This window comes from Corythoichthys intestinalis, chromosome 7, assembly GCF_030265065.1.
Source record: "Corythoichthys intestinalis isolate RoL2023-P3 chromosome 7, ASM3026506v1, whole genome shotgun sequence".
Taxonomy (NCBI): domain Eukaryota; kingdom Metazoa; phylum Chordata; class Actinopteri; order Syngnathiformes; family Syngnathidae; genus Corythoichthys; species Corythoichthys intestinalis.
The window spans coordinates 48,642,503-48,668,151 of record NC_080401.1 but is presented as its reverse complement, the minus strand read 5'-3'; the positions used below and the strand labels follow the sequence as shown (position 1 = coordinate 48,668,151).

General features: G+C 37.3%; 1 protein-coding gene across 2 annotated transcripts in view; it reads left to right on the top strand.

The window, feature by feature from the left end:
• The first annotated feature begins 249 nt into the window (after positions 1-249).
• The window catches only part of tbc1d23 (TBC1 domain family, member 23), a 33,427-nt gene continuing 8,027 nt past the window's right edge, over positions 250-25,649 (top strand). The window contains exons 1-15 of one of the 2 annotated variants that reach the window (XM_057841934.1): positions 250-333; positions 9,036-9,147; positions 9,233-9,338; positions 9,414-9,618; positions 9,701-9,824; positions 9,905-10,029; positions 13,832-13,878; positions 16,731-16,834; positions 16,914-17,036; positions 17,108-17,200; positions 20,142-20,312; positions 20,384-20,426; positions 21,717-21,823; positions 21,901-22,034; positions 23,762-23,806. In XM_057841934.1, coding sequence (XP_057697917.1) covers positions 296-333; positions 9,036-9,147; positions 9,233-9,338; positions 9,414-9,618; positions 9,701-9,824; positions 9,905-10,029; positions 13,832-13,878; positions 16,731-16,834; positions 16,914-17,036; positions 17,108-17,200; positions 20,142-20,312; positions 20,384-20,426; positions 21,717-21,823; positions 21,901-22,034; positions 23,762-23,806 — 1,577 coding nt within the window. In that variant the 5' untranslated portion in view covers positions 250-295. The remainder of the gene's footprint in view (positions 334-9,035; positions 9,148-9,232; positions 9,339-9,413; positions 9,619-9,700; positions 9,825-9,904; positions 10,030-13,831; positions 13,879-16,730; positions 16,835-16,913; positions 17,037-17,107; positions 17,201-20,141; positions 20,313-20,383; positions 20,427-21,716; positions 21,824-21,900; positions 22,035-23,761; positions 23,807-25,649) is intronic. The other variant, XM_057841936.1, reaches the window with a different exon arrangement.

The following is a 25,649-nucleotide window of genomic DNA, read 5'->3' as shown; positions in this document are numbered from 1 at the left end:
ACATTACTTCAATCAAAAAAGTTGTTTCAATAAAAAAAATTAAAAAAAAAAAAAACATCAATAAAAGAAAAAGTTTTCAAATGCATTTTTTTAGTTTCAAATTGACTCTTGCATTTAAACACTTTTTTTTTCATTGAAGTGACTTTTTTTTTTTAATTGAAAATATATATTTTGATTGAAGCGCCTTTTTTTGTGGATTGAATAATAAAGAAAACAAATCTACCTCCATACGCCCCTGACCGAATCAAACTCCCGCGATACCTTTCGTCACTTGACGTGTCTCGTCAACACAATAATGGCGGATGCTGTGGAGGAAGCGCTCCAGGGTAGCTGGTGAGACAATCATCTTTTTGTCCTTATCGTCAAGCGACAACACCCAATCTTACTTCGCCCAAAGCAATTAATCCTACTAGGTTCACTAAATTGGTCCAACAATGAATTCGTGTGCTTAATTCTCCCTCCTGCCTGCCTTTGCCACATTTGTTTCCTGTGCTGTACTCTTCGTTTGTTAGCCCGCTAATAATAAATGGCTGAATCAGTTAAAATGTTAGTAATTGAAGCCACAGCGGCTTTTCCGTGTAATTTCGGAGAGGTTTTGTATGAAATTACTTATTTGGGTAATCTCTGTTAGTTGGTCATTTTATCAGGAAGGCTGGCCCGCCCTCAGCTAGATAACAATAGCCAACTCGGTCTGATAACTGAGATTTGTTCCTCTCAAGCGCAACCAAACCGGATTCCGGAATGCTGGCTTCCACTAAAGCCTCTGTTTCGTTTGCCAGCGTGATGTTCTTGAATAAACGAGACCTCTGATACAACACAAAAGGTCCTTTCACTGCTTGATCGAATTGCACGGGTGTCATAACAGACAGTGACCAGTATCATCCTTTCGAAACGAATGGAATGACATGTCTAAGGATAATAGGCATAGTGAAATAATATTTTGCCACCTTTTCATTAGGGTTGGGAATCTCTGGCATGAAGCCGATTCGATATGTATCTAGATACACAGGTTACAATTTTCAAAGTATGGGAATCGTCAAAAAAATATCGGATATGCCTTTTTTTAATATATATATATATATATATATATATATATATTTTTTTTTTTTTTTAAATTAAATCGTTTTCTAATTGTATTTAACGTTACAGACATGTCTTACACTCTTCCAGAGTCTTTAGTTTAAGCTTAAGGTAGATTTATCAAATTTATCGCGTTAACAGCGAGAATTAATATTTTTTACATTTATTACGTTACAATATTTAACGCAATTAACGCATGCGCTGCATGACCAACTCACGCATTGTCGCGTTCAATCTATAATGACGCCGTTTTACCCATACAGTATATAGCGCTAAACGGCAGCGTAAAATGAGTAGAGTGAATTTTGGCAGCCTTTGGAACCTTTTTTTAAATGGCTAAAGCCTTACAATCCCTCTCCCAACGATTAGAATAATCGTGGGAAGCAATGTGGGGAAGAAAGGTAGTAGTTGATCTTAACACTAGGGCTGCAGCTATCGAATATTTTAGTAATCGAGTAATCGACTGAAAATTCTATCGATTAATCGGATAAAACAAATATAATTTTAGGTGAAGAGCAATTATAAATATACATGAGAAAACAAGACATTTCATCTAATCTTGAACCATTTTCAGTCAATCAATGTCTTCGTTTTCGATGTATATTGTTGAAAACAGCCAACAATTGCATCTCAGATGTAACTAGAATTTTAAAAAAAGACTAATTCACTGCTTTCACTCAAAAAACTTTTAGATCTTATTAAAAAATATATATAAATATTTATATCTTACCTAAAAATGCCGTTACGCTTGATAACACACATCACTTAAAAGTTAGGATTTTTTCCCCACGTGTTTCAATTGAATTTCTCTTTGTGTCAAGCCATTTTTAAGTTCTAGTTAAGTTTTAAGTTAGTCTAAACTGTAAGTCCTGATAGGATTTTGAGTTTTTGCAGTGTTCAAAATAAATGTATGATACAGGCTGTATTGGAGCAAATTAGGGACCAGTGCTACTTGGTGTTTTAACCAGCAATGACTACTGAGCTAAAATTGATAGTTAGAATGATTAAGTTTTTTTTTTACACCCTCATCACTCCACAATGCTATGTTATGTTAAAGCCTGTATGTAAGACACATTAGCCACGCATCGACAGTGGTCATAATTGATTGAAACCTAGCCCTCCGCAGGGCTAACGTTACGTGAGCTAGTAGCGACAGTGACGTTAATCTTATTTATTAGCGCTTAGCGCTCTTTATTAGCGCTTAGCGCTCTACTGCTTTAAGATGGCGGCTGTTTACTAACGCTGCCCAGACGCGGCCGAGTCTGTCATTGCACATCTAGTTTAACATACATGTGATCTCTATGAGACTTAACAGACGCTACCTGTTCCAACGTAGCATCGTGCAGGCTAGTATTTAGCAACGGCGGCGTCGTTTGTGGCGGCTGTCGGCTGCAGTAATTTTTTTTTTTTCCCTTCTTCCTCTCCGCACATGACAGCGCGTTGTCCCGCATTAAAAGTAGTCCGAGCAAAATGTGATGCTTAGAGCTGTCAAAATAAACAATTACTCGAGGTGAAAAAAATTACTCCGATCAGTTTTTAAACTCGAGTTACTCGAGTTGCTCGAGTACTCGTTTCAGCTCTACTTAACATCCTGTTATTTCCCAACGCAGAGAAGATATCTCAATTGGTACCACGACGCACAGTCATGGTTGCACTTCCTATCATGCATTTGGGCAGAAGTTAAATGGCTACAGTATCATTTACTGAAAGCTCAACAAATACACTAGATGGCAATATTTAGTCACAATATACAAAGTCACATTTATCCTTTAAGAATTACAAGTCTTTCTATCCGTGGATCCCTCTCACAGAAAGAATGTTCATAATGTAAATGCCATCTTGAGGATTTATTGTTATAATAAACAAATACAGTACTTATGTACTGTATGTTGAATGTCTATATTCGAGTTTTATTCACTTTTTCCTTTATGCATTGCCAAAATGTATATGATCGGGAAAAATTATTGGGAATGATTGGAATTGAATCGGGAGCAAAAAAAAAGCAATCGGATCGGGAAATATCGGGATCAGCAGATACTCAAACTAAAACGATCGGGATCGGATCGGGAGCAAAAAAACATGATCGGAGCAACCCTAGTTACAATTCAATTAAAAAAAAAAAAACGATACATTTTTAAGGCCGAGCGATTCGATAAGATTCGATACATTTTAAGAACGATACGGTTCAATACACAGTGAAAACGATACGATAGTAAACATTTGTTGTGTGCGTTCGTACAGTATTATAAACATATAAAAAAGACCGCATTTCTAATAACAAAATTAAACAACAAAATTTTCATACCAATGTATGTTTTATTTTTATATGAAAAAAAAATAAGGCTTACTAAATGACCATCATTTTGTTGGATGGGATTGATAATAAAATAAAACTCCCGTGACAGACAACAACAAAGTGCAGTAATTCAATTACTGTATTTCCTGGTGTTTTGAACACAACAGGTAATTAATTTAAGTGCAAACTTTCAACGTAAACATCGTACAAACAAAAAAATATTAATTATATGCAGCAGCTCTAGAAAAAAAGAATTAAACCTGCTAGTGTTATCATTATAAATATATAATAAATTATGCTTTACCACTGGTACAATTGGGGAATAAAAACATGGCATTTTAGACAGATAGGTCAATAATCATTACTTTAAAGACCAAATGTGAAGTAAGGTTGGCCAACCATGTTTTGGAATAATAGGGGTGCACGATATCCGTTTTTTGAAACCGATATCGATAACTTCCTGCTCCTCAAAGCCGATATCGATAACCGATAATAAATATATAATTTTTTAAATGTATATTTACCCGAGTTTTTGAACACCTGGAGATTTAAAAAAATAATAATAATAATAATAATGGTGGATTCAACATAGATTTGTCTTTGATCTAACCAGAATTTTCATAATGACACGAACATTATTATAATGAACAAAACAAAGACAAGAACAGTCTTGACTTCAAATAAAGTGCCAGTATATTTATTTTTTCAAAAAAACATAATTTGAGTTAATCAATTAGTCAAAATAATTGAAGATGTGTTTCCTGAACAATGAACACTGAACTCAAACATAAACCCAACAGGTATTGTGCTTTGTCATCAGATAAAAATATTTGGTGCTACAGGAGACTGTTGTGGTCTTGGTCCATGAAACAACTTTCTAAACCTTGGAGAAAGGTTAGGACAGCAAACCTATCAATAACCAAAAGGCCTCTCAATAACTTACTAACTTATAACTAACACTGTAAACATTATATAGTAAGGTTTATCACTCATTCCTCATAACAAAAATATGGTAGAACAACAAGGATTAATGGCTTGCCTTATAATAATCAATATAAACGGCAGTGAGTGAACCCATATTCAATAAAGTACGAGGTTTATTCTCTGCATAGTATAAAATCCTACCAAGCATGCTGACAGGACTAACATTACACGACAACTATTATATGTATGTATAGCATAGCACAGTAGCTTGAGCTACTAGCCTTAAGCATTGGCTGGCTTCTATAACACAACAACTTATGAAGTTCTGTACATATGACCCTTCACCACCGAAGTAAACATATATTGCACATCAATATGTTATAGTAAACATAAATACTTAGACATATATTTCCGAGGTGGAAACGTGAGTAACAGAAAGCATTCACGATTGTCAATGCTAACGCTAGACACAGTACTGTGTAAAGTAAATGAGTTTGTGGGCCAAATTATAGATGCAGCGAATTATTCTGACCGGCAGGTGGCAGCAATGCCCCGCAAATGGTCAACTGATTTCCCAGCCAGCGAGCACAGTTCATACTGTATTATTGGTCCTATTAATTATGTTATTGGATTTCTTGGGATGACGTCATAATTCCTATTATCGGACCGATAATTATCGTGCACCAGTATTGAATAATATCAATGGCTAAACAATTATAAGCATATTTTCGTTATTTTTTTTAACACAACCCTCCCAGATTCTTTAACCCATAGCAACGCCCTTGACAACGAAAATGCTTTTCTTCGACAATCTTCAGAAATCTTCGGAAATTACGTCACACAGAGAACTGTGAGTGAAGTCCGCCATAGAACAGTATTGCTTCTCGGTAAAATGCCACGGCGGTGTGTGGGGATGTATTGTTGTCACTCTAAAGAAAAGTTGTATGAGTGGCCAAAGGATAGCAGGGCACGTAAATGGACATCTTTCGTTCACACGAAGCGAATGAATTTCACGCCATCATCGAGTAGTGTTCTCTGTTACAAACACTTCGAAGATGTCTGCTTCCGCAACCCGTCTGCTTATGATCAAGGATTTGCAAAAAAGTGTGATTTTTGGATAGATGACTGATGACTTTGTCAAAGCAGAGCTGCCAACTGTTGTGGAATGAACAGTAGAAGGTAGCGACGTTAGCCGAAAGGTAACTCGAGGCAAAACCCCGATCGTGTTGTGGAATGAACAGTAGAAGCTAGCGACATTAGCCGAAAGCTAACTCGTGGCAATCCCCGATCATAGTTGTATTGAGTTCATTTTGCCTACACTTAGCATAAATTCGTCAAAACTTTTCTTTTATCCCAGGCAATAGTGGTGGTTTATTTACCTGACATGTTTCGGCGAACACTTCCGCCTTCGTCAGAGGATCCGAAGGCGGAAGTGTTCGCCGAAACATGTCAGGTAAATAAAAACTAACGTCGTTAGCTTCTACTGTTCATTCCACAACATGATCAGGGATTCGTCAAAACTTTTCTTTTATCCAAGGCAATAGTAGGTGGTTTATTTACCTGACATGCTTCAAATCATGAAAATAATAACAGCCTCTATCTTACCAATCTTGTAATCTCGATGGGTCTTGTCTCCATTCCATGTCAGGTAGTCTGGGCACATTGTTTGCATCCTGATTAGCGTCTGGCTAATACATGTACGGTCCAACATAAAATTCCAACTCCTCCTCTTCCTTCAACTCTTCAAAAACTTGGATCTCCTCACTTGCGCTCGATCTATCGCTTATATCGCTGTTTGAATCATTGTTTGAAGGGCTTTGTATGGCAGACGTATGGAGCGCTGCTATCGCTGTTCTCGGTGTGACGTATCACTTCCGGGTTCGTCCCCTTTCAGGCTCAAACTTTGGAAACGCGATTATTTTGTCAAATATACAACATATAAATTATTTTTTCATGCTTTATTTGTTGGACAATGTTTAATTTAATTGTGACCCTATTTGGCATTTTATGAAATTACTTCACATTTGGTCTTTAATGCGTTGCAGAATTTTTTTTTATGAGATGTAAAACAAAGGACTGCTAAGATTGCACTTTCAAAGAACAATAAATGTGAATACAAAATAAAATCCCAGAGTGTTTATTCAAACCATACAACAAAAAGCTGCCCTTAAACTGCTTTTTTATGTTTTTTTTATTTTTTACAAGAAAATGCAAAAACATTAACCATTTTAAAGGCAGTACTTATTTCTCAACATGCCCATACAACACATAGCTGACCTTGAGATAGTCTTTTTTTTTTTTTTTTTTTTTTTTCACAAGAAGGTGCAAAACCATTAGCTGTTTCAAAGGCAGTACTTATTTCTCTCAACAATACAATAAAATTTACACTGGTGGAATGAATTTTTTGGAAACAAACAAAGTGTCATTAGATATAAGACTTCTTTTAACCAATATACTTTGTTTTCACAGATTTCTGTAACATTTTGCATTTTTGTAGCGTTACCGCTAAACGTTCTACTTTTGTACATTACCAAACAACGCACAACTTGACATGGAAATACATGTTAGCGAAGTTGCTAATTAGCATAGCGCTCGGCGCTAACTAGTAACATCTCAAAAACAACAACAATCAAGGCTAAACAGTACAAGAGGGTTCGTGTACTCACCTCTGATAGACGGACATGGGACTTAGCAAAACACTAGGGACATTTTCCAATTAACACGACTTGAACCTACTGCTGGACCACTGAAAGACAAGTAGCACCGAACTATCTCTCTTCCCCTTTCGCTCTAAAAATAACTTGTGCACAGAAGCGCGACCGCCGGGTACCTGCCTGTCTCATACACACATTTATTTTAACATTTATGAATCGTCACGTGTCGAATCGCCATGCATCTAATAATCGATTTTTTGGCACTCCCTTAGTGGTAATACTACGGCATATGGAATCCCATCTATGTAGCAACTCATTGCAATTTGCCTGCCATCTGATAACCAAAATGTTCATTGTAGGAACAGGTCTATTTATGGCGATAATGATAGACGTAAGCCTGTCGCAATATGCAATAATTCCATTTATCGCGCGATAAATTAAAATGAAGGCGGTAATTTTTCGGCTGCGATTTTACGCCTCACGTGCACGTGCGTGCGTGTGTGCGGCAGACGTGCTGTTAAAAGTTCGGATTTGTCGTTACCAACTGCGCAAAATGCATCTTCGTTCCAGGTCAGGCAAAAAATAGCGCCGGAGCCAATCGTTCCCATTATATCCTATTGTTCAACGTATACCGGCCGCGTCAGTGCTCCGGAGTGACTGTGGACCATCTACGGCGCGCCGGTGTTGTTGATATGTGGGCGCTCCCGTCAGGAGTGACATTTCACGCGGGGCGGCTATTTTTCGGCACAACGCCGGATATTTACAACGAAGTCCGCCAAAACATTGTTACAGACTTGGCTGCTACGAACAACCTCGCTTTGACAACGAACACCTGAATGAAATTAAGAGTGCTGTGCTTCAAACTCGTCCTGTTTATGAAAGTCAATTGGCATATGCTGGTGTTGTGTAGTTATGAGCAGACGTGACTTCAGCGGCGCTTGCTAACTTTTTTAATGCGCGTACACACTAGATATCATGAAATGGAAAACTAGATGTGCTCAGTCCCATGCCATTGGCTACGTGAGCCCAGAATGATTATGGGACACATAGTCCATATAGTACATCGATGAATTCTGAACTGTCATGGCTGAATGGAAGTTAAGAAGGGCAAATCAATCCATACCAGTGACTATAGATAATGTTGCAAATATTGTTAATTCAGTACGTGACACAGATGGATTCGGACCACAAATAGGATGTCTTGCTCATGTAGTAAACCTAGCTGCTAAGAGAGCTGTAGCAATCAACAGTGTGCCCTGCCTCACTTTACAAACAGTAAAGATTGTTCTCAGCAATTTTATACAAATTTTTTTCATATCAGTAGGAAGTAAGCACATAAATATTATGCACTAAAATGCATGTTTATATGATGGCAATTTAATTTTTGCTCGTTAGCAAAAAAACAACAACAACAAAAAAACAAAACAAAAAATATAATTTTTTTTTTTTTTTTTTTTTACAGAGAATCAAATGTATTGAATCGGATCGAAAATCGTGTCCCCCGTATCAAAAATCGTACCGAACCGCGACTTAACTGTATTGTTGCATCCCTATGGAACACCATTGCAGAAGCTATGACGGGAAAAGTTTTCCTTTGCCTAAATGCTTAAATTATTAAGTGTAATTTTTTCTTTTTTTTTTTTTAACAATTTATTTATTCTGTGTTTCTGTGCGGTATCAATATTGTTGTTTGTTACTTAAGAGGCATGGTCTATTGTTTTTAGTTGTGATTTCTTAAAAAGTATTTTTGAATTTAAGAGTAAATATTTATCACGTTTAAATGGATGTACTTGATGTATTAATATATACTGTATTCTCACTGTGTTATTGTAAATTGGTTAAAAAAAAATGGGGGGGCGCAATAATATCGGGTATCGCAATAATTTATGAGAATAATTATCGCACACTAAAATTTGTTATCGCGACAGGCCTAGATAGACGTAAAATATCGCTAGGTTTTATCTGGTTTTGTTAAGAAATTTGTTCAATATGTTTTCAAATTGATCAATATTGTGAAAAAAACAGAAAAGTTTAATGAATTGTTTAGCTTTAGAGGTAAGAAGGAATATTATTTTCCATAGGGACCAGGATCTAGCAGACGCTCTGGACTCTGGCGGTTCCGACACAGAGATGGACAAATTGGTCGCCCACGCCCAGGAGACTCCAGCTCAACAACGAGCAAAAATGTGGAAAGTATGCAACACACTTCATGCAACTGACCCACAGCAAAGGTTCAAACAACGTAATTTAACAGCTACGGCTTGTCCCGTATCGCCAGATCGCACTGAATGTTTCCGGGAAAGGAGACTCTCTCGCTCCTTGGGACGGCATCCTGGATTTACCAGAACAGACGCTTATTCACAGTCGCAGTCAGCAGCTGATTGGTCAGGAAATGCTCATTCCTCAACTCGTCGTCAATGGCAGGGAACGTGAATACCAACCTCTCGCTTACATTCCAGACCAGCTGCAAGTATCCGAGGAAGAGCGGGGTGACCTGGTGTCTGACGTGGAGGCTGTTGTCACTTTCTACTGCAAGTCGCGCAACATTAGCTTCACGTCGGACCTGAGCTGGCCGCACCTTCTCAAGCCCTTGCTGGATCTTCGGCTTCCCCGCAGCGATCTCTACAACTGTTTCTACGCTATTATGAACAAGCACGTACCAAGGTTGGTGACTCCTATTTCCTATAGGTGTTCCTGAATGCAACCTCTGTGAATAATGGCATTTTCATGCAAACTTTTTTTTCAGGGACTGTGTGCCCAAAGGTCGCCCATTCCACTTATACAGACTCCTCCTGCAGTATCACGAGCCAGAACTTTGCTCATTCTTGGATACCAAAAAGATCACACCTGACTCGTACGCTATTAATTGGGTGCGTTTGAGTTTCGCGAATTTTGTCAGGGTGTTTTGGCTGTGCTGATAATGTCCCTAATTGACTCTTTTCATCCACAGATGGGCAGTTTGTTCTCCAGCCACTGCACACCCGACGTCACCCAGGCTCTGTGGGACTGTTACCTCCAGCAGGCGGACCCTTTCCTTATTTTCTTCCTCATGCTCATTATTCTTGTCAATGCCAAGTAAGTCTCTCTATTCCCACGAGAGTGATCGTTTGACTTTAATAGAGGTGTAATCGATCGAAGAAGAGGTGTAGATCGGGCTGGATCAGGGCTGCAGCTATGGTTTATTTGGTATTCAATTAATCTATCAACAAGTTAGTTCGTATAATAGAGTTATCGGATTAGGAACATGTAATGTAAAACAAAAGCTTACTAAGATTGCACTTTCAAAAGAGCATTAAATGTGAATACAAAATAAAAATCCAGAGTGTTCTTCAAACTATGCAGAATTGCACTTTCTTTTAAGAACTTAATTATTATACCTTAAATTAGCCTTAAAGTGCATACAACAGGAGGAAAAAAAGTCTTAAATAGCATTGCTATGTGAATTAGAATCATATTTTGAGACGATTCGACTATATAGAACAATTTAGCAAAGCGCTGATGACGAGAAATTAGTCTTTTAATCTGCCGGTTAGCCACCATTATAGGGCTCTAGCGTCCCCAACAGGTGGAAGACGTCGGCGGAGTAACGATTTCATCTGATTTAGTATGCAGCCCATTGAGGGGGAATTATTCAGAATGAGGAAAACATGACGAAGAGAGCCGCAAAATGTCATTGTTTCAGTCTCTCTACTCCAATATTTTTACAGGATATTCTTTTTTCCAAGTATTTTTCCTAAATAGCAAAATAAATGGCATTGTAATGACAAATAACAGTTTTGTGCTGAATGGAATATAAAAATAATAAAAATTAGGGTTGTTCCGATCATGTTTTTTTGCTCCCGATCTGAATCCCGATCGTTTTAGTTTGAGTATCTGCCGATCCCGATATTACCCGATACGATTGCTTTTTTTTTTTTGCTCCCGATTCAATACCAATCATTCCCGATATTTTTTTCCGATGATATACATTTTGGCAATGCATTTAGAAAAAAATGAATAAAACTCGGACGAATATATACATTCAACATACAGTACATAAGTACTGTATTTGTTTATTATGACAATAAATCCTCAAGATGGCATTTACATTATTAACATTCTTTCTGTGAGAGGGATCCACGGATAGAAAGACTTGTGACTTTGTATATTGTGACTAAATATTGCCATCTAGTGTATTTGTTGAGCTTTCAGTAAATGATACTGCAGCCATTCAACCCAAATGCATGATGGGAAGTGGAACCATGACTGTACGTAGTGCTACCAATAGATATATATCCTCTGCGTTGATAAATAACACAAGGTGTTAAGAAAAAGATCAATTGCTACCTTGCTTCCCCACATTGCTTCCCATGATATTTCTAATTGTAGGGAGAGGGATTGTAAGGCTTTAGCCTATTAAAAAAAAGGCTCCAAAGGCTGCCAAAATTCACTCTACTCATTTTAAGCTGCCATTTATCTCTCTATATGGGTAAAACGACGCGAATACAGATTGAGCGCGACAATGTGTGAGTGGATCGTGCAAAGCATGCATTAACTGCATTAAATATTTAACGTGATACATTTTTTAAAAATTAATTACAGCCGTTATGGGGATGAATTTGATAACCCTACCTTAAGCCTAAACTAAAGACTCTGGATGAGTGTAACATATTATGTCTGTAACGTTAAATACAATTAGAAAATGATTTAATTTAAAAAAAAAAAAAAAAAATTTTTTTAAAAGGCATGGCCGATATTTTTTTGCCGATTCCAATACTTTGAAAATGACGTGATCGGACCCGATCGATCGGCATCCTGATCAATCGGGACATCTCTAATAAAAATGCATTTATTCAGGACGACATGGCAAAATTACTCCATAATGGTCAAAACTGTCGACTTCACCTTTACTGTCGCACCTCGCGAACGATATTTTATGCCACCTAAATCGGGCTTATATTATTTCCCTTCCCCGGCTTCGGAGAATGTAAACAAACCAAGAGGCGTGACAGCTAGCCGACATGCTAACCCGAACCAAGTGATGTTCCAAAGTCTTCGAAGCGGAAAATCACACATAACTAGCCCAGATCATTTCACATGACGACTGGGTTGTCGATTGTCTTGGCTGATCGGCAACCCGCCCGGCGAAGAGCAATTTACAATTCGTTCCCCTGCTACTACGGACAGGAGAGCTCGCCGGGGAAGCAGCTGGACAATGACTGCCGAACAAATCGGCCAACGTCAGAGGGGCGTGTAGCTGCCAAATGGTCAACACGAATAGGCAAAATAATGCTTTACCACACGGCGAAGACGTAAACAGCGAGAGTCATGCAAGAGCGGCTGCAGTTATGTTGCTAATGTGTATGAGGAGAGTTTTTTACATGCCCATCCATGATCAAACGTAAGTAGGCCTTTATTTAAAGAAAGTTAGTAGTGTTTACTTTGTAATCCCTGTATTCGCGGCTATTTTTAACACAGAGTTGCAATTTCTGATCGGTCGAAAAATTTGACAGAACACCGGGCACATGAAGAAGGCAATAAGCAGAGTATAGTGCTCTCCCGGCGGGGGGATCTGCAACAAGCCGCCAGTCGTCAGCCGAGGGGACAAGGAGCATGTCAGCCACAAAATGCAAGCCACCTACATATTAAAATGATCCCAGTATTTTCATAATACAAAACACGATGTTTACTCACTTCCTCGTAAGCTCCATGGTCCCACAGTAGTAGGGCTTGTTTTGGCCAATATCCACCCGTGAACGGGAACCTTTTGAAACCCCAAAAAGGCACACACGCCTCTCCCTTGAACGTACAGCAAGATTTTTCTACAGCCGTTTAGCTGGTGTGATGCGAAAAATAAACGTATTAATCAGATGAATCCTTAGTCCTTCTCATACAACAGTATGGCTGTATAGTGAAGAGGATTCCTTCTTCCGTACACGTCACAGAGCCCTCTTCCTCAATGCAAGACCAAAGCCGGAAGTCTTGTCATTTTCGTAGGGCGGGATTCAAAAAATTTAATAAATATATCGATCGCTTCTTCACACATCCAAGTGGTCCATTTCATTCAGGAGCATAAAATACCGTATGTATTATGAAATAAACATGCTTTTTCGTGTCACAGGCACTTTAAACGGTATAAAAAATAATAAATGAGGATCTAAATACAACAAAAGAATTACTGGCTAACTTGCACAGCATAAGTCCGCTAGCTTAAATGCTATAAAATGCTAACGTGTTTTTACAATGCTCTGAACAAATCGTTCAAACACATATTCCCACAAAAAATGACAAAATATACCTCTAAACTAAATTACGAATGCGTAAAAAACATATTAGCTCAAACAATAACTTACCTTATGTTGGTCTTAACGGAAGCACCTGGATTTAGCCATGTTAAATGAGTCACGTCATATTCACTGTTGCCACTAGAGGGCCGTGTATCCACCCAAATCAATAAAACTAAATGCAAACACTCTCTAAACCCTTACAACATCACTCTAATTAAACGAATAATCAAAGCATCAAAATTTGATTCGAAGCTTTTTTCTAATCAAATTACTCGAGTTAATCGATTAATCGTTGAAGCACTAATCAGGTTTAATCCAATCAAATTGATGGAAATGCAAACAATAATTCAACGTCATCTTTTAGAAATGCCGTTTTGTTAAAAAGGTTTTTTATTTAAATGTATGTCTTAGCATCAAAACTGTCACAAATGTGTGAAATGCGCACATAATCATGAATCGAATCAAATCGTGGCCGACTTTGTCATGTCAGCAAATATCGTATCGTTGTTCAAAGAATCGAGATCAAATCGTCATGAAATTTTTGGTTTACACCTTACATTTGACATTTTAATGTTGTTTTTACATGTTTTTTTGTTGATTTATTTTTTTAGAGAGACCATCCTTGACAGAGAAGGAGACAGCAAAGATGACATCATCAGTAAGTGGAACCTCCTGTCTTCAAGTTTGATTTTTTTAAACTTATTATTACACAAAGATCTGTTTGTAATTAATGCTAGGCTCGCATCGAAATTGGGGTAACATTTCGGCTGAGACATGACTAATTGTGTTTTCGTTTTCGGTCCGTAACTATTTAATCTTTTTAAGTGAACTTAAAGAACCAAAACTATATGTGATGATGCAGGAATAACAGTTACATCGGACAGACAGACCGCACATTGCATGTAAAGTTCTTGTACTTTATTTTCAAGCATCAACATGAATTGGTATACGAGCTTCAGTTAGCTGGAGATTGTAAACAAGCCAAAGTCGGATGTTGCGCTTACTTGACTGGTTATACAGATTCCCTGAGGCATCAATTGGTTTATTTTCCAACTCCCAACGCAGACCATTAGCCACAAAAACAGCTTTTCAGTATTTAGTTTAGATTTCAAAGGGAGAAATCCTTGATTTAAAAAAAAAAAAAAAAAAAAACGTCAAACATCTGTATAATACATTCACACAATTGTTATAGTGTTGTCAAAACTATTGAAAAGTATTGAGCTGAAATGTTGTCCCAATTGCAAAAGTATCGAAACGCAGTTATTTGTTTTTGCACTACAACAGATCTAGGGATGCAGCTATCGAATATTTTAGTAATCTAGTATTCTACTGAAAATTCCATCAATTAATCAAGTAATCGGATAAAATATTTTTTTACAACGTCAGCGCTAAGAGTGTGACAATATCTCGATACAGCGATATATCGCGATATTTTGCAACCCGATCGGTTATCGATATGCTCCCGCCAAGTATCGATACTTTTATTTAACATATTGGCCAAACAATGGAGTATGGATGCTATAAACTGCTCAATGTTTGTTGAGCAATTCCTTGGCGGTCCACTAGGGGCGCGCGGGAGTGGCGGTGAAGGCAAAGCGCGCACAAGTTGTCTAGAGAAGAAGAGAGGAAGCTCCAAATGGGTTGAAAAAATAAAAAAGCTTTGTGAGAACGGTGGAGGAAAAAATGAGAAAAATATTGCTACAAATCACACATGGGGACACACTAGATTTTACACCAACAAGAAAGGAAGTAAGGTGAACAAGGACTTTGCTGTCTGCAAGAATTGTTTAGCAAAAACAAGGTTCACTGGGAGCTGGTGACGAAGTGCACACCGGATTTCTTCACTGCTTCGCTTTCATCACTTGAGGTAAGAAAGTTATACAATGTAATTGATTTTTAATTTACGAGTATTATTTTGATGACAATTGGTGTTGAATGATATAAAATAAACCAGGACCCTAAACTGGATGAAAATGAATATCGAACAAGCCCACATGAATTTACCGATTTATTTGATATTATTTGAGAACCACTTTCCATCTAGTTTACTACACAAACTGTTATTACTGCCATTTTGATACAATAAACCATAAAAATGTTTTGAATAGGTTCCAAGATATACTGTATAAAGTGATGTGCATGATAATTAATGTAGCCTACATATTAAAAAATAGGTAATTATTGCATTTTTAATTTCTATACATTCAGTTCATATATTTTTTAATTCAATACTTCCAACACACACACAAAAAAAAAAATCAGGATTTCAACTCAAAAGCTATGAAGTAGCTAATATTTTTTGTTTTATTTTGTTGTTTTTAAGGTGAGGAAGACTGTGACTTACCAAGTCTGACATCTCAAATGCTGAAGCAGATAATGGAAGTGCTCAAACCAACGCTTTTGGCAACAAAGGTCATATACGAAGAAAAGACCCACCAATTTTATAATTTCCCTTCTCCAAGCTCAACTGCTGACTGACACCTACAGCAGTTTTTTTTAAATAAAAGATTTAAAACTTTAAAGAAATTAAGGGTGCAATTCATCATGATCTCTCCACCAGATATCAGTGGTTGTGGTTTGTTTCCTCTATATGTGCAGGTGCACAATTTGCTGTAGATTTATATTTTACAGCAATGTTGCACAGAAAAGGTGTCACTGTTTAATAAATGACTTAAACAGTATTTTTTCAAATGTTGTTTTTTTTTTTTATCGTTTCAACAGTTGTATCGTAGAATGTCATGTATCCAATTTCTGACCAATATATCGATAATCGCTGTATCGTGATATAATCGTTATCGTGAGCCTTGTATCGCGAATCGTATCGTATCGTGAGGTGCCCTGAGGTTCCCGCTCCTAGTCAGCGCGTTGTGTTGTATTAAAAGTAGTCTGGGCAAAACGTCATGCTTAGGGCTGCCAAAATTAAACGATTCCTCGAGGGTGGGGAAAATTCCTCGATCAATTTTTAAAATCGAGTTACTGGAATTATTCGAGTGATTGTTTCAGCTGTCCACAGATCACCAAAAATTTGTTGTCATGAAGTAAATTTGATTCTGCACTACTCTTTGTAGTAATGGAGGATTTTCTTTGCATTTTTCTTGTTAACTCCTTGGCTGCTTTTCACGCTGCAAGGTGTACAATCCATTAGGTCCCAGAGGGTTGGCAGAATCAGTAATTTATTTGATATTTTAGTTTTAGTGGTTATAGAGCACACATTGGCTGCCATGAACGGCAATAGACATCCAATCCCTGTCGATCGGGAGGTGCGACACCCCCACAATGTTTTAGTCTCAGCAAAAAAAAAAACAACAAGAAAAACTGAAGTTTTAGTCAAATTATTTTTAAGTTTATTTATGTACTATCAAAAATTGTATCGAGTCTCAAGGTTTTTTTTTTTGCAAATACTTTATTTAGCGTGATTAAAATGATATTCTATTTGCTGACATCATGAACTACAGCAATCTGGAAATATTTACTGTTATTTGACCACATTTTAAAAAATGTCTCGATTAGAAATGCTGGAAGAATCGCCTTCTCTACTGGACGCTGAGGACATTGAAGATTTGTTTTCCCTTGCTCAGTACTACCAGAGCAAGACCCCCCTGTCACTCAGAAAGGTTTGACTTCCTCTTATGATGAACATTAAAGCATCTCTTGTCAGGAACTCTCGATTCATACTGTTTTATTTCTGTACAGATGAACCAAAACTTGTTCGGCAGCAGCCTTGTGGCTTTGAAGGAAGAGGACATGGACCTGAGCCAGGCGCTGTGCCTACCTGTATCTGTTCCGGAAATTCTGCAAGCAAACCAGCAGCAACAGGTGGCTAAAAATCATAAGGGTTTTCATTGAGAGAGGGTAAAAGCTAATGTGTTTTTGTCTTTTCCGTTCAGGACGGGGTGCGCTTCTTTGTAGTGGATTGCCGGCCGGCGGAGCAGTATAATGCTGGTCATCTCTCCACCGCTTTCCACCTGGACTCAGATCTGGTGAGTGGGTGGTGCTGGGATATACTGGTTTGTCATTTTATTCTTTTATGATGAATATTTGTTCTTTAAGTGCCATTGACGGCCATAGACGTCCGATCCATTTTGACTTGGAGCGGCTGGCAGCGGATGATCGCTGTTAGACCTCCCAATCAAAATGAATTGGATGTCTGTCGCTGTCAATGAAATTGAATGAGTTAAGAAACTAGTGACTGCAGGAGAAGGAATAAAGTCTGTGAGGGGAAAAAAGATGAATATGAAGTAAGAGAGTAAGAGTAAAATAAGTGTAGTAGTAGTTGGGTGCTGACAGCACAAATATGTTGAGAAGAGAGATTTTATTTACGACAAAAGTTTTGCATTTTAATTCCAGGATGGAAATAGTGATTATTTAACACAGGCATGAAAATCTCTCACCTCTCGGTGAAATTCGCCGTTTTGAAGTCAAAAAGGGTGACGTACGTGAATTGTGTAGGTCCGAGGAGAACATTCTTAAGGGGGGTGGGGGGGTTCGGGAGATTTTTTTTTAATGTCGGACACTTGGTATGCAAGCGGGGAAAGCGGCACAAAGCCAAAAAAGTGCACCAAAGTGACCAAAACATTGACTTATTTCAACGAAACAAAGGCAGTTTTCTCCAAAACGTAAACTTACGGTTAAGAAGATGACATTTAAAAAATGAACAATCGCTGGTTAACAGCATTTGCAAACGAAAAAATGAAAAAAAAAATTCATTACTGACACAACATGCAATGACAAAAAGAGCTTTTTTTGCGTCGTGTAAAGCTTACAGTTAGCGGTTTAGCGAACGTACTTCCGGTGAACATTTCAAAATAAAAGCATGCCATGTTTGTCATATAAATGCTTTAAAATGACACCCTTTATGAAAAATCTGATTGGCAATTAATAATTATTATACTACTCTTGTATATAGTAGTATATTATTAATATATTTTTTTAAGAATTGTTTTGAATCATGTTGGAAAGGTGAAGTCAGTGTTCTGAATCTGTTTACATTCCATTCTTTTGCACTAGTTAATGCTATCAGCATTTGACCTTATTGTTTATTTGTAATTTATTGTGGTTATTTACTTGTTTATTTGTACTTTAATAAAGAATTTACCGTATTTTTCGGACTACAAGTTGCACCTGAGTATAAGTCGATCCAGCCATAAAATGCCCAACGAAGAGAAAAAAAACATATACAAGTCGCACCGGAGTATAAGTCGAATTTTTGGGGGAAATTTACTTGATAAAATCCAACACATAGAACAGACATGTCATCTTGAAAGGCAGTTTAATATAAAAATACAATAGAGAACAACATGCTAAATAAATGTACAGTGTACAGTGCATGAACAACGAAATGTGAATATACTGTCCTACGCTACGGCTCGGTCCTGGCTATCCAGCGAACTCCCAAAAGACAATGCTGGACGTCCGTATAATTTGCTGAATCAATTTGGTCCTCGATAGCAAACAGGTTCGCATCAACGTAAATAAATGATAATTAGGTACTATTACAGTAATAAGTAACAGGTTAGCATGCGTTCGCTATCATTAGCACATCGTTCAAACAACCACAGAACTGGCTCTAAGTGTCCGATCGCAGGTGGAAAACACACAACAACAACAGAAAAGATGATACACGCAGGCGTTGCCTCTGTAGAGATAATCTAAAAGCATTTACAATGAAAGTAGGTTCGCAGCCGTCTTTTCTCTCTCGCTAGCTCGCCCACTCACTCACTCAGAGCTACGTAGCTGTCCGTCTTCTTCTGGCGTGTGAGCACTCTTCTTCACGTAAACAAGTGCGAGTGCGCCCTCACGTGGGTGTGAAAGCGCCACAAACTAAATGCATCCATTTCAAGATAAAAAAGTCAATAATACAATTGAACATACACTGCCAAAGGCAGAACGCGAACGTGGCCATAGCTAGAAAGAGTTATTCAGATAACTATAGCATAAGAACATGCTAACAACTTTATAAAACCATCAGTGTCACTGCAAAACACCAAAACAACATATGAAATTATATCATAATGTGTTAATAATTCCACACGTAAGTCGCTCGTGAGTATAAGTCGCACACCCAGCCAAAATATGAAAAAAAACGCGACTTATACTCCGAAAAATACGGTAAGTGTTCCAAAATGTTTTTGTAATTTAATAAGCGTCATCAAAAATTTAATTGCTGAGATAGTAAAAAAAGGGGGGGGGGATTATTAGATTAGTTGACTAATCGTAAAAATAGTCGGCTGACTAATCGGGAGAAAATTAGTCGTTTGGGACAGCCCGAGTTGTACAGTGTACTGAAACATATTTCTTCCATACCCTTCTCACCTTTTTAACCCCTGACCCATTTTCATGCCTGGATTTGGGTGGATACACTGCTCTCTAGTGGCAACAGTGAACATGACATGACTCATTTTTCATGGCTGAATCCAGCTGCTCCCTGTTAAGACCAACATATGCAGTTTTTATTTGAGCTAGTGTTTTTTAATGCATTTGCAATTTAGCTTAAAGGTATATTTTGCCGTTTTTTTGTGGGAATATGTATTTGAACCATTTGTTAAGAGCATTGTTGAAAAAAAAAAAAAAAGTTAGCATTTAAGCTAGCGGACTTTTGCTATGTAAGTTAGCTGATTGTTCTTCTGTTTTGCTTAGATCCTCATTGATTTATTTTCTTATACCGTTTGTGGCTCAGCTCAGGTATTTTATGTTCCCTATCCGATTACTTGATTATTCAAACTAACTAGTTCATCGATTAATCGACTACTAAAATCATCGATAGCTGCAGCCCTAGTGTGGATATTATTTTCAGGCCCTAAATTTAAAAAAAAAAAAAAAGAAAGAAAGGAGGGTGGGTCTGGAATTAAATTTTTCTGTTAAAGAATTGTAGCTTTTATTTTACGGACATTATAATATTTTCAATCACTGCTTTGCGCACAGATGCTCCAGAACCCGTCTGAGTTCGCCCTGTCAGTCAAGTCGCTCCTGGAGGCCCAGAAGCAGTCCTTGGAGTCAGGCTCCATTGCTAGCGGCGAGCACCTTTGCTTCATGGGCAGCGGCAGGGAGGAGGAGGACATGTACATGAACATGGTGCTGGCTCACTTCCTCCAGGTGAGACTCCAAAATCGAGGTAAAAAAACAAACAAGCTTATTCTATGCTGACTAAGCACTTTGTGTTTCAGAAAAACAAGGAGTATGTCAGTATTGCGAAAGGTGGCTTCATGGGTGAGTACAAAATCAACAAATTACAGAGAGAATGGTGTTTAAATCAGTGGCGCCACCAGGGGGTGTCCAGGGGTGGCCACGGCAACCCCACTGGCCACCCCGCTTGCCAGTATATCGTTAGATTGTTGTAGCATCAGTTATGCATTTCATCCCAAATGAATGCATTTATTTTGTTTTGTTAAATGTAGGGCTGTCAAATTTATCGCGTTAACGGGCGGTAATTAATTTTTAAAAATTAATCACGTGAAAATATTTCTCGCAATTGACGCATTCGCGGTACTACTCATTCACGCATTGCCGCAAACAGCCTACAATGGCGCCGTTGTACTTATATACAGCGATAAGAGGTGGTATCAAGTGAGTGGAGTAGATTCAAGCATTCATTGGGGCCGTGCTTTTAATTGGCAAAAGCTTTGTCATCTCTCCCACAGCAACTATAAATCTTGTGGGAAGCGACCTTTTTCTTAATACCCTGTAGTGTACTCAACGCAGAGAAGGTATAGCATTTGCAGCCACCACACACAGTCATGGTTGCACTACTTCCCACCATGCATTTGGGCAGAATGTTTAAGTCGATACAGTATCATTTACTGAAAGCTCAACAAATACACTAGATGGCAATATTTAGTCACAATATACAAACTCACATGTATCCTTTAAGAATTACAAGTCTTTCAATCTGTGGATCCCTTTCACAGAAAGAATGTTAATAATGTTAATGCCAATCTTGTGGATTTATTATTATAATAAACAAATACAGTACTATGTACAGTATGTTGACTGTATATACAGTATCTGTCTTGTCTTATCTTTCAATTTCAACAATAATTTACAGAAAAATATGGCATATTTTAGAGATGATTTGAATTGCGATTAATTATGATTAATTTTAAGCTGTGATTAACTCGATTAAAAAATTTTAATCATTTGACAGCCTTAGTTAAATGTACACCTTATGCCTAATACTGTATATACATAACACGATAAAACAGAATTGTTGTGGAACTCAAAATTTTGACTGGACAGTTATGGACGATACACATTAAATCATTAGTAACATCAAATATTACACATTACACCAAAGTATATCAGTAGCCGTGTCCTTAAGTCTTTCTGATGGTTTTCCCCTGACCTTTTTACTGCAATAATATAATGAAAACCTGAAATTATGGCTTTTAGTTTTGGCCACCCCAACATTTTAAGTGGCCCCATCTGGCTACCCCTATGAAAAATTTCTGGAGGTGCCACTGGTTTGAATTGGTACTAAATTACCTTTAAATGTGATATCAGCTCTACAGCAACATCTAGTGGACATGAACGTGGAGGGCTTGGATTCCTCGTACATTCACTGGATCGTCAGCACGTCGGGTTCTCACAGTAGCCTTAGCTCGGCAGACGTAAGTTGCCAACTTTACATTGTTTTAGTTAAAACTGGTTGAACGTTAATGTGTCTATTATTGTCTTGCCCATCCAGGGGGAGTCTCTGAGTGACGGCAAAGGCGTCAAATCGTTGGTCAACAAAATGACTTTTGCGCTCAAGTCCAAGTCTGTGAATGTAAAAGAGAAGATGATTAGCTTCATCGAGAACACGTCCGCACCAGTGGACAGGTGAGGAAATTCATTGGATTGTGTTTTTGTTTTGAACTATATTTTCTGTAACTAGTCTGTTTTTTCAAAAATTTTGTCAAGTTGAAAGCAAATACCCTACATCTTGGTCATGTCAATATTTATACACAGCTTTAAAAGCAGAGTTTAGATTGCAGTTTGGGCAATAGTCCACATAATTTTCCTGAAAACCTTATTTTTATTTCTTTAGAGATAGACCTTTTTTTTTTTTCTTAGTTCTTTTACGTAGAAAATATCTAGATGTGTATTGTGCCGTTTTTTTCTGTCACTTTTTTTTCCCAAAATTGTAAATTTTTCATAATTTTCAAATTTTATCTTTAATCCTTTTCAACGTTTTGCCCCCCCCCCCCCAATTTTTTTTTCATATACAGGGTACCCCAAAAAATTGAACTTTTTAACAATACAATAAAACCAAGAGGGATGGAACAAAAATATTTTATTCATACTAATTGAAACCTTTAACATGCCATTTAAGGAACAAATGATGGAATTTTCATTAAAAATTCCTTGACATGTGTTTACCACTGCCATAAAAAAAATTTTTTTTTTTTTTTTTTTTTTAAATATACCATTTTTTTTTAGTATTTGCAGACATGAGCAAGTGGCAGCACTGTGAAATATATTTTAATTTCAATAAGCATTGTATATTTTTCTCCCACTTTATTTATTTTTTGGCCTTCATAATTTGTATTTTTTTTATCATTTTAAGATTTGACCCTCAATTTAGCCACAATATTTTTATATCTTTTGTATTTTCCATCCAATCCCAGCCTTCATAAATATATTTTGTAATATTTTTATTAGGGCTGTCAAAATGACGGGCGGTAATCATTATTTTTTAAATTAATCACGTTAAAATATTTGACACAATTAACGCACACGCCCCGCTCAAACAGACTAAAATGACAGTACAATGTTATGTCCGCTTGTTACTTTTTTTTTGGTGTTTGGCTCCCTCTGCTGGCGCTTGGGTCCAACTGATTTTATGGGTTAGTACCTTGAGTGAGCATGGTGTAATTATTGACATCAACAATGGCGAGCTACTAGTTTATTTTTTTGATTGAAAATTTTACAAATTTTAATAAAACAAAAACATTAAGAGGGGTTTTAATATAAAATTTCTATAACTTGTACTAACATTTATCTTTTAAGAACTACAAGTCTTTCTATCCATGGATTGCTTTAAGAGGCTGTTAATAATGTTAATGCCATCTTGTTGATTTATTGTTATAATGAACAAATACAGTACTTATGTACTGTATGTTGAATGTATATATCCATCTTGTGTCTTATCTTTCCATTCCAACAATAATTTACAGAAAAATATGGCATATTTTATAGATGGTTTGAATTGCGATTAATTACGATTAATTAATTTTTAAGCTGTAATTAACTCGATTAAAAATTTTAATCGTTTGACAGCCCTTATTTTTCCACTTATTCATTTCCATTGACCTCACTTGATATGCAATCCATTTGAACCAATCACTGCCATCCCCTCCTTATCCAAATGGATTGGACGGCTATCCATGTCAATCTCACTGAAACGTAATAATTCACTTCCGCCTCTTGTAATTGACCTTTTTCATCCAGAACTCAAAGGTTTCAAACTATGTCTGAGTATCGACTTAAAATTTGTCAGTATTGCTCAGCCCTGTACCTTGCAAACAATTTAAATTCACCGTCCCTTGTACCTTATTTCATGCTAGAATATCTTTCAATCTGCCCTGGCCAGAGAAGGTGATTCCTGATAGGTAAGCGCCTGCTACGAGCACTGAGCTTTACTGTCACCAGCATGCCGACAAATGGCTGTGGCGTCGCTCAAAAGGATGAGCGCCTATGTCACATTAGCGCATGCCACTCTTTGTATTAGCATCCATAGCGCTCTAATAACCCAACAAACACAAACATGCTAGTCGTCATGCTTTTACTAACAATGTTCTGTTTTTAGGTGTTGATTCATCCTCACTTCAGCTTTCATTGCCTTTTTCTATAGTTGGAATGTCACTTAGAAAAGAAAAGCACAACTTCACTGTTTGCTTGGTAGTAGCAGCTTGTCCTTACTAGTGTTGCACTGATACTTGTATCGATATCGTTACCGATACTAGGGATGTCTCCGATCTGATCACGTGACCGGAAATCGGGTTGATCGTGCCATTTTTCAGAGGATCGTAACTGGGTGGAAAGGATCGGATTTTTGATTTAAAAAAAAAAAAAAAAAAAAAAACATTTTTAAAATCTTTTTTAAGGGCTAAAAAGTAACAAAATAATCCAGGACATAGACTTCCTAATGTATTGACATGACACATTCCCCCATTCACTGCGTCACGCCTTCCCGAAGGGGGCTGTCCAACACTCTGCTTTATTTATTAGCAGTCGGTCACATGCAGCTGTCTAACGCCGGAATTAGGTTGAAAAAGTTGGAAAGCTGTACTGCATACAAACAGGAAGGATTGTCTCAGGAGTAGTTTGTTCGTGGATTCAAAGTAGTTCTTATATTTTTCGTACCACGCATGCATTTTGAAACATTGTGAAAAAAATCAGTGGGACAAATTAGCCGCTACAGCATTGGAATTATACTTCGCAACATTTATGCAAAATAAATGCTATCTGCACTTTTTTTTTTGCTTTTAACCAAGAATTGACTCTTTTATGTCCATATCTATAAAGAATTCAGAGATTCAAGCATTCATTCACAAGAATTTAATGGAAAAAGCTCTTTGATTAACATGTGGTGGCCACTAATTTCCTTACTGACTAGCCTCATGGTTCGCAATATTTACGTAAAATAAATGCGACAGTCGAGACTGTTTACATCCATATCTATGAAGAATGCAGGGATTTAAGCATGTATTCACAAGAATTTAACGGAAAAGCTCTTTGTTTCCATATGGCGGCCGCTAATTTCCTTACTGACTAGCCTCATAGTGAGCAACATTTATGTAAAATAAATGCTACCTGCACGGTTTTTTTGCTTTTAACCAAGAACCGAGACTGTTTTACGTCAATATCTATAAAGAATTCAGGGATTTAAGCGTTTATTCACAAGAAGTTTCAATGTAGAAAGCTCTTTGTCTGTGTTTTCACTCGGTCAGATTTGTTGAAAATAGGCCCCCTATGAATCGGCCGCTCTGCAACACACCCAGAGAAAGGGGAAAGTAAAGTACACAGTGTAGTACTGTAACATTTCTGGAACTTTTGTTTAAATTAGAAAATACTAGTAATAACACTAAAGATTTTTCTTTGTATCGGATCGGGACACTGTATCGGCAGATTCTTAAAATCAGGTGTCTCTGACTCCGGTGCAAAAATATGGGATCGGGACATCTCTAACCGATACGGCACCAAAATTAGTTTTTTTAAATTTAAATCATTAATATAACGTGTTCTGTTATAAGCCCTTTGAGACAACCTTGTTGTGATCCAGGGCTATACAAATAAAATTGAATTGAATTGAATTCTGTTCTCACTAAACGTGCAGTTGTTCATCTTTACAGACATCAAACCAGACAACTGCGCTTTTTGAAACTTTTTACTTCCTACACTTATGACAATTTGTAAAGCTGTAACACACATATGTACACTTATGTTCAAAAA